The 20,262-nt window shown below is 36.6% G+C and overlaps 1 protein-coding gene across 6 annotated transcripts in view; it reads left to right on the forward strand.

Moving 5' to 3' along the window:
• KCNT2 (potassium sodium-activated channel subfamily T member 2) overlaps positions 1-20,262 on the forward strand; it is a 116,396-nt gene that overhangs the window by 47,295 nt on the left and 48,839 nt on the right. For all 6 annotated transcript variants that reach the window (XM_066324625.1, XM_066324628.1, XM_066324626.1 and 3 more), the window contains 2 exons: positions 16,849-17,029; positions 19,134-19,298. In XM_066324625.1, the coding sequence (XP_066180722.1) occupies positions 16,849-17,029; positions 19,134-19,298 (346 nt within the window). The remainder of the gene's footprint in view (positions 1-16,848; positions 17,030-19,133; positions 19,299-20,262) is intronic.

Genomic DNA, 20,262 nt, shown 5'->3' on the forward strand with positions numbered 1-20,262 from the left:
AACTGATTGACTAATCTCACAGTTTTTAGATATCATTATTCAGGCTGTCCTTTGCACTCAGAGTATAGTAGAAAAAGGCTCCTTCTGTGTTTTTGTATACAGCTGACAATTTTCAATGTTATTGTAGAGCAAACAGTAATCACAACAAAATTTATGCTCTACTCCACTCTTTGATCTTTGGTGATAATTGTTTATGGATCTGGGGGTGGAACTCATTTGCAGGTCAGTAAATCTGTAAGACCATTTTCACATATCTGTAATATATAGATTACATACTAGGATTTTTTTTTTCTCCTTTTTTTTCTGACTTCAAAGACAGATTAGGCTGTCCAATGATTTTTCTTTCTTTAAGCATCTCAGTGGCCTTGTAACCAGAGCAATTTTACATCTACTAAAACATGTGTGCTGCAATATGACAGACTGTTCAGCAGTTACTGTTGAGAGAGTTCTAGCGAGAGTTACAGACCTAGTCATAATATGTGTTGTGTCATTAAGCTAATGGATGTTTGCACTTGTTTGTCAAATGGAATACTAATTATTTCTGTAAACTGTACAGGAAGACAAATAGCAGTGAATGAGTATTTCAGGCATCTTTCTGTGACACAGTGAATCAGCTATTAGAAGTTATTTTGAATTTTAAAGCAGTGTTAGTCATATTTCAGCAATTTAGAGTGACTAGCTTGTGAAGGAGGTGGCTACAAAATCTTTGAGATGGACAGTTATTTTTTTTCATACTTAAACTTGCACATACTTTGCTTATGCATTCGTGGAAAGTTCACTGAGGTCAACCTTAACCTTTTTTACGCTCCAGTGCTTTCAGCATCAGAAAATAAGGATGTTTCCATATAGTAACTTACAGAATACCTGTAGAATGCCAGTACTCTAGCCTCAATGGCAATTACCCACTCACAATCCTCATCCAGAGGAAGCAGTAGGAATAAGCTGCTTGAAAGGATGAAGACAAATCCCAACAATGATCTAGTCCAAACAAGACAAGACCTTATGATTTGGAACAATGTGTCAGAGAAAAAAAAAACCTCACCCAATGAAGAAAGGATTAATCACAGAAAACTCTAGAGAGAAAAAGGTGTCTCAGTGCTCCAGGTCCCTTTATTATCAATAAGTAGATGTAAACAGCTCAGAAGGTGGTCTGAAGGGAACTAAATCACCCCATGGAGGTCTCGACTTTACCTTCCTGTGTTGGTTTTGACAGGAGCCTACAATGTCAATTATCCAAGAAAGATGCCTAGCCCTAAGTAGGATAAAAAGTGTTGGTGGCTTATGTAATGTAAAACAAAATGTGGCTTTTTGGGTCCGCAGTTCTTCCTGTGATGTTATGTTTTGTTGTACAGCAGTCTCAGTGTTCAGAACCAGTCTCTGATTTAGAGAGATTTTCTGCATACCAGGACAGCACAAGATAAGACTATGCTTCTGTCTTTTAGAATCCAATTATTCTAGAGTAGTGAAGCATGTGAAGTTTCAGGAGCTAACAGAATAAACAAGAGTTGCAGAATTTAAATGCCAGAATATTATACAACAATAATTGAAAGTTCTAAGTAACTGTAAATAATACAAAATAAATTATTCAGCTATTACAAGAATCCCACAAAGCACTGAAGCAATAGCAGTGGTACTTTTGTTTCTCTAATACAAAGCAGATCTGTCAGGAACCTGCTTGTTTCAAACACGGGCTCTCTGTTTCCTGTTTTGAACTATCCCTGCTCTCCAAACGTCAGCAGGTAGATCTAGAAGTAGGCCAGTAGCACATGCAGTACCTTCCACATCCATTGTACCAAGTCACACCCTCCCCTTGTCCTGCTCCTCAATTCCTGGAACCAGGGCAGCGTGGATGGGTGCTCCCTCTGTGCTGTGTGCAATGAAAATTGAGGTCGAGTTCAGACACTGCTTTAACACTTCCTTAAGTGAGGGGATGATGAAAAGGCTGTGCAGCTCCTGGGAGGTCAACAGCAAAGCATTTCCTAAAATATCCCCATGTTATTTGTGAGCAAATAATCTATAAATTCAACTACAGTTTATATGAAATACTACCTTCTGGGAAAAACTGTGTGCATGAACTCAAGGCCAACATTCTCGTGAGCTTTAGTAGGAGAAACACGTATTGAATACAGAGCTTATAATTTTTAGGTACAGAAATTTCTAAGGCAGCTTTGCTGAAATCTGCTGTATAAGACACATTTGTAAACAGTGCTGCCAACAATAGTTACCAGTTTAGATTATTTAAATGGAACCACTTCAGATAAAACTCTTAGAGTTTCTTTTGGAATACAGATTTATGGGATAGCCACTCTTCTTTCGCCTTTGCTAGCACTGGGATCCATTTGCCTGCATGCCTATGATTAGTACTTAAATGGCCAAGGCTTTTCAGAAGGTGAACAAATGTAATGGAAAATTACCATGAAAAAAATGAATAAACCCCACAATTGTTTCTTTGATTAATGCCTTTTCATATTTTTATGCAACTACTGATTTGTGACATCAAAGAAATATTACCATATACAAATAGCTTTGTTGATAGCTTGGTATTTCTAATAATATGCTTTAAAAATATTTTTGCACATTTAAGTTCAAGAGTTCAGATCTGAAAGAACCATGTGGATGATTATTGCTGTTGAGGAAAGGACTGTAGGACAAGGATGTGTGCTGGTTGATTGTGAAAGGCAGATCAGAAATCTGTATTGTAGGGAGAGCAGAAGTATTGAAGCTCAATCAGAAGTCTTTTTGGCTACCCATCAAAGACAGTTTCTATGGAAACTTAGATAATTATACAGTGATTTTCATGCTATTTTAGTTATTAATTTGGTAGTGACATAATATTTCCTTTGTTAATCTTTTTAGATGTTTCTACATAGTTATTTCTAAAATAATTAGGTCAGCATCTTTCCCATGGCTCATGCAGGGAATTCTCTGTGCCACTGATGTAATGGAATATTTAAAACTAGACACAGACACCAGCAAAATTAATAACAATTTGAATAGTCTATTTACTGTGGTCTGTGGAAAAAAGTAATAAAGGTTAGAAGGTTCAATCTCAATTATCTTCTTAGTGTGAGAGAGACATTTGTAGTCATCTTGTTTGCTTAAAATAAAAAACAGCCAGACTAAATGATAGCTGCCTTCACAAAGCCTCTCTAAAATGAAGTGTCAACAACATTATGTATAAGTCAATTCTCCTATTTGGAATATATATATAAATATTAAATTAAACAATAAACAGTGTGATTGAGAGATTTTCTGTTCTTTTCTTTCACCCTGGAAGATGATTCAGCTTCATGTACTTTTGACTTTTTCAAACTTTGCTAATTTTCTAGCACAGGTTACAGGTCATTTATTAATCTCAAAATCTGTTGTTCCAAACTGAACGTAGATAAAGGTGGGCAAAGTTAAGTTCGTGTAAATTTGAAAGACAAAATTAACTTATCCACATTTTTTGTTCTCTCATGTAGCACACAATATCTCAGTATTTCAGTCCAATACAGTGTGTGCCTCTACAGTATAGGTCAGGTAAATTATCCTTTGATGATTAATGTAATTGCAATTTCACAGTCTAGTACTATATTCTATAAATCAATATTTTAAATTGACACAGGAAAGAATTTTCAGCCTGTCTTGCGAGGCCTTTACTCTTGGTGGGAGTTAGACATCGAAGTACTTACCATTCTGAAAGTTCCAGCCTCTGTCCTCTGAAGCATTTTTATCTTTCTCTTCTAACAATTTTTTGATGCCATGTGAAGGTACTGAGACTTCAGTAATCAGAATATGCATATTTAAGGAGAGTGCAAATCATATTCAGATCCAAACCCCTGCCCTAGAAGGTGATAGAATGTCACTCAGATTCTTTCTCAATATTATCCCAAATAACTTCCATGGAATGTAAAAATGTCTCTCAAATACCAAGTGCTGCTAATATTTACATCAATAATCTCAACATCTTTTCATTAGAGATGCATTGAGAATATTAGAGAGTCACAATATTTTGGAAAAACATTATGCACTCTGAATATGCCATTGGGAGAAATTCAGCTTTTATTATCATGACATCTTGCAATAGAGTAATAATATTACCAGATACCATGACAAGCAGAGCTTGTTCTGGCAGCAGAGACCAATTACCATTACAAATGGAGGAAAAAAGCAAATTATTTTGAGTCATATAACATTTGGACTGTTAGAAATACAATTCTAAGGCTGCATCTCCATGGTGTCCTTTCTCCAGCAATTTTGAATTTTGCTAGAGATAATAAAATCAAGCTCATTGCTAATAATAACTAATTATGGCTTGCCAACAAATGTAAAGCAACATATGAAATTCCTCAAAGTTGGTCTAAATGCATTTCTGTCCTTGTTCCTTTGCAGGAACAAAGCACAAAATAGAGTGACTGTGAGGAATGTGTAATGCCTTAGTGAAACTAAAAAATTATATTAGCAAAGTGTTCTTTCTGTGTGATAAAATGGGGTTTGGAGAAAATCTAGAAGTGATTGTCCAAAGAGCGAGGATAAATAAGGAATAACAACGAAAAACAGAATGCCATATTCCATTAAAAAAAAACCCAAATAATTACAGTATTTTAATATGTGCAATATGCATTTGAGATGTGCATGTTTTCAAGATTATCAACACTTGACAAAGATCCACAAGAAAAATTCAGTCAGATAAAAGGATTTGACATAGGGAGCGAGGGCAGTGAACTGAGCAGGCGTGCAGATTATTAGGATGTAGGTTTTCTTTCCATTGGTTTATAAACACACAGGCTTGTAAGTACATCCCTTGTGTGAAAATGTTACATATGCAAAAGATGTTTGTTACCTTCAGAACAAGGGTGACAAGAATCACTTCAGGAAAATAAAATGCTGGAATGATAGTACATCTGGAGTGTAACCAAAGCCTGCAGGATCTGAAATACTGTATGATCATAATGACAAAATAAACTTTAAGTTTTGGCATGGTTTTGGGAAGACTTGAACAAAACTAAGGGAGTAAAGTTCTCCTTTAAGGGTCAGTTTGATATACAAAATAAGTGTTAGAACCCTCAGTCTTCCATGTCTTACCTTACAGGAAGGTAATAGATTAAACAAGCTTCCTTTTGTATTTGTAGTAAAAAGAAAAACCTGATACTCACATGCTGTCTTTGAAAATATTCTATCATTTTAGAGAGTAGCAAATAGTTACTCACCATTGCTACACTTGACATTTTATGTTGAGAATGTTGCTTCGCCATACAGTAGCTGGCATTAAACCATCATCACTCAATTTCTGGCTCAAAAATGTTGTCATTAGCATGCAGACCTAAAAAAAAAATTAAATATATCTTTCATTGACTGATTTATTAGGCTGATAAACTATTTATTTTACTTTACAAAGATTTGGTGTTTGTGCTGGTTTATGCTGACACATTTAACTGTATTATCCGATGCCACCAGTTATTCAGGTTCTCCAGTGAGCAGTAACTCATTATGGTGAATTGGGATCAGCATAACCCTTCAGTGCTTTGTTCACTTCTGTTGTCTGTTTCACATTTCAACTGTATTTTAAGGGTGTGAAGTTTAGCAAAGTTCACATTTCTCAAATCAGTAAGTGAAGAGTTAAAAAAGTTGTTTGATGTAATGTTGGCCATACAAACAGAACTTGACACCAGCCTCCAGAAGTATTCACTCACTCTGTGTCTGTGTTAAGCATAAATTTTTGGCATGTTGAGAGCACATCCTAGAGGCTTTGGCAGAGATCAGGTTGTGATAGAAGATCGTCTAAAAAGAAATATTTTAATACACCTGCAATGGTTTTTAAAAGAAAAAATCACAGCTAAAATGCATTTAAAAAAACCTATTCTGTATAGTTGGTATTCCATTAGAAATTACTATAATGTTTTGACAGATGTTTTTCAAAGCAATGAAGAGTAGAAGCACAGTCAGCCATAGTTTCACACTTGGGTGATACACACATAAACCTGTCTGTAGATATAGACGCTTTAGGGTATAATCCAAATAAACAGCACTCTGATTAATGAGTTCTGCACTTCCATTGACAATTAAAACCTTCTAAAATAAAGCTAAAAGTAGTAAATTGGTTGAGTTGTGTTATCACAACCTCAGAAAAATAGCTGTATACCTTAAAGGGAACTCAAATATATGCCTGAAACTGAACATGTGCACCCACTCTTTGCACAAACACAGCTGTATTTTTTCACATTTCTGGAAGCTGTGCATTTCTGCCATTCCTAAGTGTATATTATAGATACAGAGTGGAAGTGCTTGAGTCAGAACAAAACTCTTTGTGGCATTCCATTTCAGTTACTTTTCTTTAATATTTTAGGTGTTTATTACCATTGGGTTTCATATGTGAAAAGCCTTATTCAACTGCTGAGAATGAACATTTAATCTGCTTTTTGGTTTAAATACAGTCCGATATTTTGCAAGTTTCTTTTTTCATTAGAGATGAGCAGAGGAAAAACAAGTAAATGCAAATATCTTATGCAAAAAAAGTTAAAAATAAAGTTTTTATGATGAGAGGGCACAGCTACATATGGGCATGTACTTGCATTACTAAAATTGGATAAATCACTGAATATTTCAAATTGGAAGGAACCCATCATCAACTCCCTGCTCCTAACAGATTTATCTAAAACTACATCATATGACTAAAAGCTTTGTCCAGATGGTCCTTGAACTCTGACAGGCTTGGTGCCAGGACCACTTCCTAGGGGAGCATGTTGCACTGCCCAAGCACCCTCTCAGTAAAGAAATTTACTTCTGTTTTAACTTTCCCTATGGCAAAAAGAATTATTGTGGGTCATCTTTTAACTGTACTCCCTCACTTGATCTCTTTTTGTTCACTTCTCTAATATTCTAAAACTATAAAAGAAAGAAATGCACAAAATACTCTGCCAACTTTAAGGCAAATATGAAATGCTTCCTCTTGAATATTCAGAGTGAAAGTCTAATTTTGCGAGTTGTAGTGCGTGTGTAGTAAGAATAAAATCTTACTGAATATTCTCCATGGGCTAAGCAATCAAGGGGAAAACATGCCAGACAAAACATAGCAGAGATTACAGATATGCTGTCAGTCCTGGTAGGCACAGTGATCTTCCTCTTTCTTCCTCCCTGCCTTCACCTCTCTGGTGTTGTGATCATTAATCCCATTTTCCTGGCTGCTTGAGGAACTTTTTCACTCACGTGTCTCCTGGTTTTTGGTCATTGTGGCACCACCTGTGCCCTTGCTTTAGATGATGTGTATTAATCATGTGCACTATTTTTTTCCCCAAACATGCTTGTGTTTGTTAAACAGTCAAACCCCACATTTCAAGAAGCCTGTGAGGTTCTGAATTTCAATGATTTTTTAAAAAGAGTAATATATATATAGATCCATTTGAATTCCAGCCAAAGAAATTATTAGACGTGGAAGTTTTTATTCAAGCAAGCACATTGTCAAAGCAGGTGTCGCAAAGAAAATTCCTCTGACTTTCAGAAAACTGTTTAAGTATTATAAGTTCAGGATTTTTCACTCAACTAAAACATTTCATTGAAATCACCAGATTTCAGTGGAAACCAATGTTAACAGTATGGAGGAGCAGAAGGAAAATTATGATGATGATGAAATCCCAGAGCTTGCTGATCAACCCAAACAATGCACAGAGAGTTCAAGGTATCCAAGCCCTCTGGCTCCTGGCTAAAAGAATTGCTGAGTTTCCAAGCAGGAACTCAAACCATAAAGGAGTCTGCCCTGTAATGCATGATAGAATAGATTACTTTTATCTCCTCACAGATTACCTCCTGTAATTTTCACTCCATTACAAAAACTTCATTTAACACTTTCCTCCTTTCTGGTGTTTTAGCAAACCTAAGCAAACAGGCCAGTTGTTTCCTTGGTCACTGTCCGAAAGGTTGTCTCTAGCTAAATCTGTGGGTCAATAAGGAGGTGACTCTGAAGTAAAAATACCTTTCCAGAAGGAACATAAACAAGGAAAATTTATGGTTTTTTAATAACAATTTGCTGTGAAATAAAAGAGCCAAAGCATACTATACAAGTATTTTAAGAAGCCTCAGGCTGTGTTTTAGGTTACATTGCAGTATCCGTACACCCCTTTGTACCTTGCACTCTGCAGTGAACTTTCTGCTCATCACAAATCTACAGACAGTGTTCTGAATAGACAGACTGGATGTATCAGTGCACTTTTCTTGAGTTTGCCATACAGACACCTCTTTAAGCAGCTGTGTGGATGCTCCCCTGAAGCAGCAGCATGGTGAATTTTTCCCTTTAGCTCACTGATGTTGGAGCTGTCTTTGCCTTAAGACTGTCGTGGAATGGAGCAGTCACATTGAGGGCAAACTAAACACACATGCAGAAGGTTTACTTTTGTAGCCCAGATCCAGCAAACGTTGCTGGCAAGCTGCAGAGCTCTCTCTGTAATTATTGGCCAGATTTTCTATTTCTGATGTTGACAGGGAGGTTACAGATCTGGCAGTAAGTGGTGGCCTTTGTTTTTTCCTGTACAGGTGACCTCACTGCCAGAGGTACCAACACTTATAACACCAATGCATATGAAAGAAGCTTAAATGATGCCAAATTGTGCAAATGTTCACATAACAGCCAAAATATTAAAGGGAAACACTTGCCATGAGAACAAAGACCATTGATGAGTCAGTGTTTTCACAGCTTGCAATGCAAGAGATGCACACCACTGTCTTCATGTGATCTGACTACAGCCTTTTATCTTAAACATTTTTCAGAAGGGAGGTCAAAAGGAAGTTTCCCATTACCCAAGATCTGTAGAAATTTAAGCTGGAAAGGATAATACCACATGAGTTTTCCAAAGGGCTGCATGCCTCATGGCTGCAGTTAAATGGGATAAGACAAGAGGCATTTGATTTGAGTCACTTGCAAGTTTTAGACCACTCCAGCCTGTATTTGTTACTGGCTGGAGTTTCACAGCAGTATAAGCACTACAAGGAAGTCCTTTCTTCCTGAATATTACTTATCTGTTATTTTCTAAGAAATTCTTTTTTTGTTTATGGTGTTAGCAACCATAAAATGCTGCACCTGGAGTAAGGTAACTCAGCTTGTCCTGAAGTAGTTGTTTCAACAGCAGCAATGAGAGCAGCAAAAGGAAGGTGCACTCAAAGTGCAGACAGATGAAAGGCTGTCAAGGAGAAGTAAAAATAGATGGAAGTGTAAGGAAGATCCATGAATATCCTTAAAAATCAAATAAAAATGCAAAATCTGATAAGGAAAGAATTTTGACTTAACAATAAAATTAAATCCATTTGTCATTAAAATATGCCATGACTTGAGTTAGGTTAAAAATTAACAAAAGATTTCTGGCAGTAGCTAATAGAATATTCTGCACGCTGGGTTAGCTTTTTTATGCACATTTAACAAATATTCAGATAATGAATCTTTCAATTGTTAGTTCAGTTTGATTGAGGGCGTGTGGGTGGTTTGCATAACAACTGTTACACCCTAAGAGTGTTTCAAAACTATTGCAAGAAACATTAAACATGATGTTCTAAAGCATAACATATCGGTGTATTAAATTAGAGGTTTGCATTTGAATTTCCCAGCACAACCCATTTAATTTTTAAATATTATAAATAGATTACTTAATTATTCTTATCGAGAAATGTCAGGTTTAGAGTGTCACCTAATTCTGTAGCACCTTGCAGGTGAGGAGTATCTGGTGGTTAAGTAGAGACTGCATGGTTCTGTTTCCTGAGTAGTTCCTGACTCCTTGTGTGAACAGTCCAAAAGCTCAGGCTCCAACAGGCTCTTGGGTGCCACAGTGTTGACACACTGAAGCTGGGCTGCCAGAATTTACTTTGTTCACCATCAAAGCTCTGGGGCAGACTGGAACCACACACAAATACAGGTGGTCCTTTGGGCTTAGAGGCTGAAGTGTGGACAGACCTGCTTGTGGAAACACTGAGCTGAAGGCTTCCCACAGAGGGGCCCTGCTTGTGCAGTCTCAGTGACCACAGCTCTTTGATTGCAGCTCCACTTCTAATCCCACTAAAGGCAGCAGCAGGATTAGAAAGGTTCTCACTCAGATTCAACAAATATTTATATACTTGGTCATTTCATAATACCCTATTCTGCTTAACACGATGTTCTGCAGTTGCTGGAAGTCACATGAGTTCCTATGGGAAGAGTTTATTTTTATAAGTTGAGCTTTTGCAACCATATAAACGTCTTTTTTATTTATATATAAAAATGTACTTTTGCTGCATATAAATGTTCTGATCTTTGGGGAAGGAAAAGGCTTTTAAAGGACACCATGAGTAAGTAATAATGAAATCATCAAACACTATCACTTGGGATAAAGATGAAATTGGAATACAAACAAAAATATGCCATATGAAGAGAAAGTCCAGATTAATTTCTGACATGGTGGCATTGTTGTGTAGTGAAAGTAAATTCATTGCCCTTACCTCAACTTGTGTTCAAAGTCCCACAGAGCTGAAAAGTTTGATTCAAAGTCTGTTGAATGAATCCAAGTCTTTCCGTTCCCTGTTGTGATTCTGAAAAAAACCAAAACCAACACAGTGTTGTATGAAAATGAATGTGGGTCTGAAAAAAACCTATTTGGAAAAATAGAAAGATTTGTGTTGAACTGTCTGATGAAGTGGCATTAGAGTTGCAAGAATGTCTGAGATTGTTATACCTTTTGTCCTTTAATATGAAGAAACCACAATGTCCAGTTTTGTCCAGTCAGTGAATACCTTGCAGCTGATTTATTGCATTTTAGATCAGTTGTTGCCAACTAAGAACAGCAAGGGTATTTCTCTCCTGATTTACTTTAGAGGCAGCATGACAACCTTCATTTTTCTAGTCAGCAGTTCTCCCTCATTTCTTTCACTGTCTTATATGCAATGAATATTTTTTATGTCCTGAAATTCAGTAATTCCTACAGCTTTAAAGCCTTTTATGTGGAATAAAAGGTGAATATAGCGTCTTCTTATTATAACACTTAAATTTGATATATTTTACATGATATATTGTACCACATTCTTTTTCATATTAACTATGAAAATTGTACATCTACTTAAACTAGTGGGGTATTTTTTCTATTTTAATGTTGTTTATTTAAAGTTGCTTTTAGAAAATAAATTAGAAACTGATTTTAGAAAAGACCTGAGAAAAGGCACAGGGCTTAGAAAAACCTGAAGGATTTGATTTTTAGCAAGTTAACACCTCATCTTCAGGGCTTTTGGATGGGAGTTACATTTTATTATTGGTCAGAGTATTCTGTGATTGTTGCTTTGCTCTTTTACTTGCTGCCGTTTCTGCTCAACCCTTGTTCTTTCCATTTGCCTTTTCATTATTTACACAAGAGTCAGGGTTTCTGTCAGAATGCATCAGGTTTTTAGGTCACAGGTAGGGTGATTACCAAAACCTTCACATTCTGCATCTATTGTCGCTCAGAAGTCAACAGACAATATTTCCATTTGCATCTGATACAGGGAATGAAAAAGAAATGCACTTTAATGTCACTCTAGCTATATTAGTATTCAGCCCAGAGCTTTTGAAAATTGCATGTTTAATGATTGTATGAATACTAATTCTCCACACTGAGAATTGCTGTTCCATAATGTCTAATTTTAAAATATGGGACAAAACTGCCTCTGGTTCTACATGATGTTCTAGAGGAGACTGAACACCCCACAGAGACAATTTCTAGTATGAAAAGCTGTTTTTCTCTGTAGAAAGCAGGGCATTCTCCAAATAGAGCATTAGTCCCAACACCACTTAAATTTCAAGGCCTTAAGATTTCAAGGCCTTAAGACTGGCACCAGCTTATTATTAACATCTTTGCCAAGTAGTGAGCACCTTTTGACAGTTTTAAACAAGACCTTTATACATTTATCTGAGTTTTATGAGATATTACATCTTCTAGAATGAGACTGAAGAATGAACTGTTCTGTAGGTACATTTTATTTTGGTGTAGAGATTGAGGAAGTTTCCTTAAGCAGTTACAGTTACTATAGCGATAATATATGCCTCAAATGCTTGTCTGTACTTCCTGGAAAGTCAACATGGTCCTTTTCTTTAGTATTTCACTACATTTGTACTTTACCCGTGAGTATTTGCTACAGTTAGTGCTCTATCAACAATTTTGTTGACTGATAGTTCATTCTGATTTTTATCATTAAAAAAAAAAAGAAAAAAAAATCTGTGATAGGGTCAAAAATTGTTAAAATAACATAAACCGCAATTGGCAGTATAGGACAATCAAATAATGAGAGTTTAATTTCTAATTTTTTCAAGCATCCCTATTCTCTGTTAGGATAGGATGGATATGAAGAAATTGTAAAGAGTTATAGATGTAAAGAGTTATAGAGGAACTACTGGGGACATTTGCTTCAGCAGGATTGCTCCACTTGTCAGTTAGTTCATGTCTAACTTCTGTAATACAGAAGCCCTGAGCCTTTGCCACAGAATCACACTGAATCTGATAAAATTAATGCATGTTGATTTCAACACATTCATTAGCTAGTCCCTTCAGACAGCTGCTGTAAATATGGCAAAGTGATTGCACAAGGTGGAGCTCAAAGTTACAGGTCCCAGGAAAAAGGCTGGTAATTGCTGCCTGTGTCTCAGCACACTGAAGCAGCTCTGACTTTTGGCTCAGCTTCTGGTGCATTATATTAGACCTCAAGAGGTTGTATGTGTAAACAATAATTTTCTTTAGAAGTGAAAATGTAGAAATCAGATGAATTTGCCAATGCTGACAAACAAAAATATAAACTAATACCAAATAGACTGTAAACAATTGGTTATAAATAAGGATAGTTAATGCACAGTATTTGCAAAATACTATCCAAATCGTTCTTGTTACATCCATTTCTGTGACATGCTTCTGCAGCATGATAAAAAACCTGACAGTCTCAGGGATTATTTTATTCTGCACTATTTATTTCTGTAGTGTGTGTAGAGACAGCTTATTTACAAACAGGAGTTAGTTTTGGCACGTAAGATACTCAAGCAAACAAAGATTCCTGGAACTAGAAAGACAGCTTCCAGTAAAACAGAGACTGAACTCTCAAAAGTTCAAATAATACCCAAACTAAACATTACCAATCTTCTGAGATTACATGTTACTCTCTTTACTTTTTGTTTTTCAAGTGCAGCGATAGCAGAGTGTTTGGAGTCATACTTCTGTCCTCTAGATGTTCATAATACATTTTTTGATACTACTTCTGCTTTAGCAGACACTTTGGCTTTCTGTGGGGTTTTTTAGAAATACTAAAACCCCTTTGTACTGAGGCAATTTTGTTTTGTTGTAACTGCCTCCCTCAGAGCCACTGTGAAAAGACAACCTTCCTGAATCCACAGGAGTCCTAAAATTGGCATAGGGGGTGCTGAATTGGCCTTATGTTTAACTAGGGACTCTCCGTGTACTGATTATTCCAGTGGTTTATTTTCTCCACTAAATCCAGTAGGTGTTAGCGTTGCCTTTACTATACATTCCTTTCCTGCTTGAAAGAATTTTTTTTATCCGATGATGACTAAATAAATGACTTATGTTCAGGAGATGAAAGAGGAAGAGGAAGCAAACAAGGAGATAAAAATATCACCAAAAATATCAAAACAGGCAAAATATGAAGCCTGAATTACTGCACATTTCAGTATGTCAGGAAACATAAGAAAGCAGACAAGAACATGTATTTTTACATGCAGAATTTATGCTAAAGGTAATGATTAACACTTCATTTCTGAAAAATAAGCTGATACTACTATTTGTCTAAGGAATTGGGGTGTATTCAAAGATGTCAGTGATGTGGAGAATGGAATAACTAATCCATCTGGACTTGGGCATCCACTGATGTTCCACTGCACTCTCTCTGCAGTGTAATCAGGTAATTCCCAGACAGATGGGAACATGCTATCAATGCTGAGTAACATTTCTCTAAAGGCATTGTTGGTGAGCTGAAAGTGTAATGTTCTTAGGGGAGTAGTCACAGAGGTAATATTTTATTTTTTAATTAGGCTCTCATAAAGCTGTCTCTTTGAAAATCAGAGGGTTTTTTCTGCAGCTTGGTGCTCTCTGGCTCAAATAAAGACAAACAGCAGAGCACCAAAACACCCAGACTTGGTAACCTGATTTTGGATTTGTCATTTCCTTGTGTGCAGGGTAAGGGCTTCAAGTACAGTTTGGCAGAACTGCAAATGAGGTGCAAATAATTTTGAGGAAAGAAATTAATTTGATGAACAAGGGCCGAATTTCTTCTTCAGCAAAGAAGCAGCTTCCTTGTCTTACTGACTTTAATATTGTTAACTAAATGTGGGAAGCTCTGGCTCATGCCCACTAAATTCAATGAGAAACATCTCGAATCCACAACATTTTGGATCAGGCACATTATTTTGATGGCTTCAAGGAATAGGAATACATAGAACTGTAAGGGAGTAGAGCTGATAAAATGAAATCTTGATCACACTAAATTCAGTGGGAATTCTACTGTTCACGTGGAAGAGGCTGAAATGGTTCATGGTATATTACCTTTCTGCAATTCAGCTCAAGGATGATTGGGTGGGCTGGCTATGGAAGGCTCAATAACAACAATAACAATGATAGTCATTATTCAAGACCTGAGTTTTCCTATCATCAAGATATTAAAAAAATGTTAAGGTTTTACAAAAAGAGCAAGAAATAAACAATTCTGATTCCTTGAAAATGAGAAAGAAAACAGCCTGACAGTACCAAATTTTTATATTTTATTCCATCCTGTCAAATACAAGGAATCAAACTGACCCTTTTCCATTTACGAACACCAAAGCAATTTCACAGGCATGAGCACCAGAAAAAATACATTTCTACCAATGATAGGCTCATATATTATGGGTCAACACAACCTCATCTGCAGAAATTTAACCCACTGAGGGCAGTGGTGTAACAGTCCTGTCACAGAGGAACCATATCCCTGGCTCAGTGTAACTGTTGCTTTCCTGGCCCTTATGAGCTTAATTCCATAAGTCAAGGTTATGTGTTTCTGAGATATATCCACAAAAGACAACTAGAGAGAAGAAAATGCACAGAGGTGATTAGGAATCATAAAAATAAAGAATGAAAAATCCATCTCCATTCTGCTTTTAAAACTACATGTAACTTATGTGAATACTGATATTAAAATATCTTCTTTTTCCATGCTTTAGTGCCTTTACAATATCCTTCATTATTTCATATTAAAACTAGAAAAGGCTTTAGTTGAGAAACTTCCTTGTCTGAGACCAAAAGAAAGCTTCATTAGCATAATTACTTACAGTCCTTCTGTTAGTATTTTCAGGGACAAAAATATAATTATACTAAAAAAAAAAAAAAAAGGGGAAAAAAACCCCAGTGAAACTGTGAACATAGTGAAATAATGGAAGATCTGGATTACAACTCCAGTGAAAAATGTGGGATGAACTGGATAGGAATATAAATATCAGTTCTGACTGAAGCATGAAACTTAGGCAAACAACAGGGAAAAAACCCCACCCTTTTTAGAACATTTTGAGATGTGTGAAAACTACAAATGCTAGAACTGTGAAAAGGAAACTGGGAATTTGATCCATATGTTCTGGAAATGCCACTGCCCACAGCTAAATTATATTTGGAGAACAGAACAGAGAACAGAAGAACAACTGCTAACACTGTTATAAACACAGGGTCTCCCTGGTGATGCAAAGGTCTTCCCATGGCAGATATTAATGAGGGACTCTTACCATCTGGATACCATACATGAAGAAATAATATTTAGTATGTTCTAGAATAATTACTGAGGAATAAAATATGATTTATTAATTCTCTGAGGAGAAATCATCCTGCTAGCTCCAAGGGGGGAAGGCACTGTTCAGGGTGGTTCACACATTGGGAGTTTCTTTATATAGGTGAATGTAATTTAAAAGCCTGAACTGATCTAAGTAATTCCACTGTTAGCAGAGAAGATCACATTTTAAGCTTGGGAAGCTCTGTGCCGTGATATATATTTACAAAGTGAAGTATTTTTGAAATCTGCAATGTTTGAAATAGCAGAATGACCTGTAGAGAGATTCTGTTACAGCTTCTCGAAACCAAAAGCGCATCGTGCTGATTCCAAGAAAAATAATTGCCAGTTAACTTGGGCTGCTGTTTACTTCTTCTCAGGAATGTGTGACTGGAAGGGGTGAACTCCACTAGCTCTGCTATTACAGACCCAGCCAAACCCTGTATTTCTACTTTTAGTGAGCAGAACCTCACCAATTTCCACCTTACGCTTCCTACCTGAAGGCTGACCTGGGTGCTCTTTCCTCTGATAATTGAGTAGTCTGCAGTTCTCACATTCAGCTTGCTGCAGACAGTCAGTACCAACAGAAACCTCCCAATGTTCTCATAACTGGTTTGCATCTGTAACTCTCGCCACAGAAAGGGCCAGGGACCAACATAAAGAGACACAGATTTAAGGAAGCTGTATGTGCAGTTTTCTTGGCCACGGCAGCAAACCCTCCCTGAAAAAGTTGAAACGTATCTATAAAAAATGTTGAATGGTGGCAGCTCTATACCATCTGTTTTGTTCTGGTTTAGAAAGGAATTGCATCAATCCATGATGTTCTATATACCACCTCTCCTTCACAACAGCCACTAAGCAAAACCTAGCAACAGTTGTGCCTATCATATTAATCAAAAATGTGTTTCTTTTATTACAAATGACATTTGAAAATTGTAACAATGTAGCACTTCTGGTTTGATAATTTTTACTTTTCTTTAAAAAAATGTTTTTGCTAAGCAATTTTTGAATTCTGAAAATAGTTCTCTGCACGTATAATCATCAAGCTTGAACAGTTTTTATTTTTCATGTCTTTATTCATTCTTTTCTACGTAGTATTTGTGGAATTCAGCATCTGGAACGAGCAGGAAACAGGTTGACTCTCTTTGACTCCCTTTATTTCTGCATAGTGACATTTTCCACTGTGGGCTTTGGGGATGTTACACCCAAGATATGGCCTTCAAAGCTGCTTGTTGTCATTATGATCTGTGTTGCTCTTGTGGTGTTGCCCATACAGGTAAATGTGGATTTTTCTTTTCTCTTTAGAATTGTTTTTGAAACAAAGGAACAATAACTGAAATGATTTATTGTTACTATTATTATTGCACAGAAAATGTCAGAAAAAAGAACCATCTAGCTCTCTCCTATTGTGGGCTTTTTTTCCCTTTTTCCTGTATGTTCTCCTGTACTCTAGATTTATACTAAAAAAACAGGGCACTGATAACAGTTTTCAAGTGCTGATGAAAGTTTTCTGCGCCAGTCATGTACTGCAGAAGACTTCCTTTATCCCAGGATACGGGTTTGTTATTAATGGAGCAGTTACAAAAAACCCCCACAACAGTAGCCAGCACTTTCTTTATGAATACAGCTTTTCCTCTGCAGACTCTCCCTGTTTCTAATCTTGGTTCTCTCCACTTCCTCTCTTACTCTTACAGCTCAGTGTTAACTTGAAAAAAATCTCATTAAATCTGCAACTCAAGCAAATTGGGTTCACAGCTGTGTATGGAACACATGCACACAGAGAGAGCAGCACAGTTAGGAATTTTTCATGCCTGCCTAAGTTTAGGACTTCTAACAGTTTCCACAGAAAAAGAGCAATTTATGAAAATCCAAGTATTTCAGGGAGTCAGTCAGCTTTATTAAATTTGTACCGAGCGTTTTCCAGCTCATTAGGTGAGGCTGGATGACAGAAACCCTGAGGTTATGTGGGGAACCCTGCCAAGATGTTCAGTGTTCCACACGAGGTGATCACCCGGCCCTTGTTCCAGAAAAACAGGATGTGGGGAGACACTCTGCATTTTTATCGAAGCTTATAGGACACCTGCTAGACCATGAAGCTCCAAAGTTTCTCACAAAGCCGTAGTTTCCAGACTCTGCTTCTTTGGCAGAGAACTAAGGCTCAGTGTGGGCAGACAACACACAAGCCCTGGGAGGGTGGAAGCTCAAGCTTTTAGCATTAATTTTCTTGAAGTAATTTAACACTCTAATTAAATATTGAATGTATGTATTCATAGCCGTATGCACTAACACAATTATATTCTCACTCAGTGATAAATTAATAAAATACATATTCTATTGAAAACTATAATGTGCTCTGTTTAAGAAATTTGAAATTTCCTAGGAAATAGAAATTTCGTCCTTAAGGTAGTTCTGATACTTCAGGCCCGAGAGCTCCACAGGAGCAGTAAATCACCCAGAATCTACTGGAATTTCACATACATTTACTTATTATTAGCTACCTAATTTTATACCTTTGTAGTAATAATGGGGCTTCATATAGTTTTCCATACACATAATGGAGTGGGAGGCATTCTCTCCTGAGCTTTTGCCCTGAAATGAAATTATTATCAGTTATTATTCACGATCCAGCCTCTCCATCAGTGGAATGTGGATGAGAGAAAGATACTAGCACACAACCTTGCATATTGATTAATACCTCAGTATTAAACGTGTTACAAGAAGCTTTGAATTGGTATTTTTATGTTTCTTTACAGACTGTTGCAGTATTCTTGTAGGTCTGGAGGATTCAGAGTAGCAATGTTTGCTGTTAACCTGCATATATTGTTCAGCTGACAGAGGCAAACTTGCTGGATTGGCAGCTGCTGTGTATTTAAGTTGTGTCTAAAATTATAAGGCAGATAAGAGAGTTTACAGAACATCACCTTCAGAACATTATAAAATCTCTGGGAAGAGTTACTGCCAAACTAAGAAAAAAATGGTGCCTCTCTACAAGTATATTCACAGTTTGTATGTGAAAACTTAACCTTTCATACGAGGGAAGCAATTATGTCACAATACTAGAAAAAGAGAGCTCAGAGGCATAAAATACTTAAAGGAATAAGGTACTAGCCTTCATTCTTTTCTAAACTCCTGTGATTTAGTGTATTCTCACGGTATTTTAATGAATTCTCACAGCTGTTTCTGTGTGTTAGATTCTGGCATTATTGCTGTGGTTTGTGATCACCTAATTAGAGAACATTTTACAAAGAAAAAGATATTATGGGCTAAGGGCAGCTTTTCATAGAGGCATGAGATGAATGATGCAACATTGCCAAGTCATTATAGAGTTGTAGTGCTCACCTCCTGGTCTCTGTTTCACTGACAATGGGCATCTCTTGCAGTTTGAACAGCTGGCATATTTGTGGATGGAGAGGCAAAAGTCTGGAGGAAACTACAGTCGATACAGAGCTCAGACGGAAAAACACGTTGTGCTGTGTGTGAGCTCTCTGAAGATTGACCTACTCATGGATTTCTTAAATGAATTCTATGCCCACCCCAGACTGCAGGTACTGAGAATGGAAAAAAACAACCAACCAAACAAAAAACCCACTCAGAACACTATTTGTTTGTTGTTTGTTCTGTTTGTTTTTTTTTAAGATAAGTTTCTGACATGGTTTTTAATTTGTAAAATTGATTTTGGGAATAGATTGGTGAATTGCGAATCTATACTGGCAATAAGAAGCTGAGAATACAGAGTTTGGAGGCTTTTTAAACTGAGGTATTGAGGTGAACAGACTTAAATAGGTAGAATTAGTGTCCTGTTGAATTAAGCTAGTCTTTTTAGAAACAGGTATTTCCACGCAAATTCCTTAGATTCTACCCTAAAACAGAAAATAAACTCAGTTTATTTTTTCCTATTGTTTTGGGACTGGATCCAAAAATCCTCACAAGTAAAAACATCCCTTGGTTTTCACATTTTGCTTTGTTTTTTGCCAGTGTAAGGAATCACAGAATGGGGCAGGTTGGAAGGGACCACTGAGGGTCATCTGGTCCAACCTCCCTGCTAAGGCAGGGTCATCCTAGAGCACAGTACGCAGGATCTCTAAGATTAGATCCTCCTGGAATTGTGGAAATAAAGAAATGAATACATGTACTTTAAAGGACAAAGACCTTGACAGGATAAACAGATTTTGTTAGTGCACACATATTCCCTAGGTAATGCAAACTTATGGTTTATTTGGAGCATCTAGAAGTTTATTTCCATGAGATGTCAATTTGAATTTATTATCATTGTCTTTGCGACAGACTCTCCCTTTTAGTAAACCTTCTCTATGTCTTTTACTAAGTTACCTGTGGTATCATGCTTCATTACCTACTGCAAGAATTATGCAAATACAACCCTCAAATGGCTGAGCAGCAATTTGCCAAATCCCAAATCCAAAATATTCCTCAAAACAATTAGCTGGTAAGAGGCATAAGCAATTGCACAAAGAAATCCAGTTCTTTATAGATATAAACACAAATTGAAAC

Source organism: Sylvia atricapilla, chromosome 9 (assembly GCF_009819655.1).
Source record: "Sylvia atricapilla isolate bSylAtr1 chromosome 9, bSylAtr1.pri, whole genome shotgun sequence".
In the NCBI taxonomy this organism is placed as follows: domain Eukaryota; kingdom Metazoa; phylum Chordata; class Aves; order Passeriformes; family Sylviidae; genus Sylvia; species Sylvia atricapilla.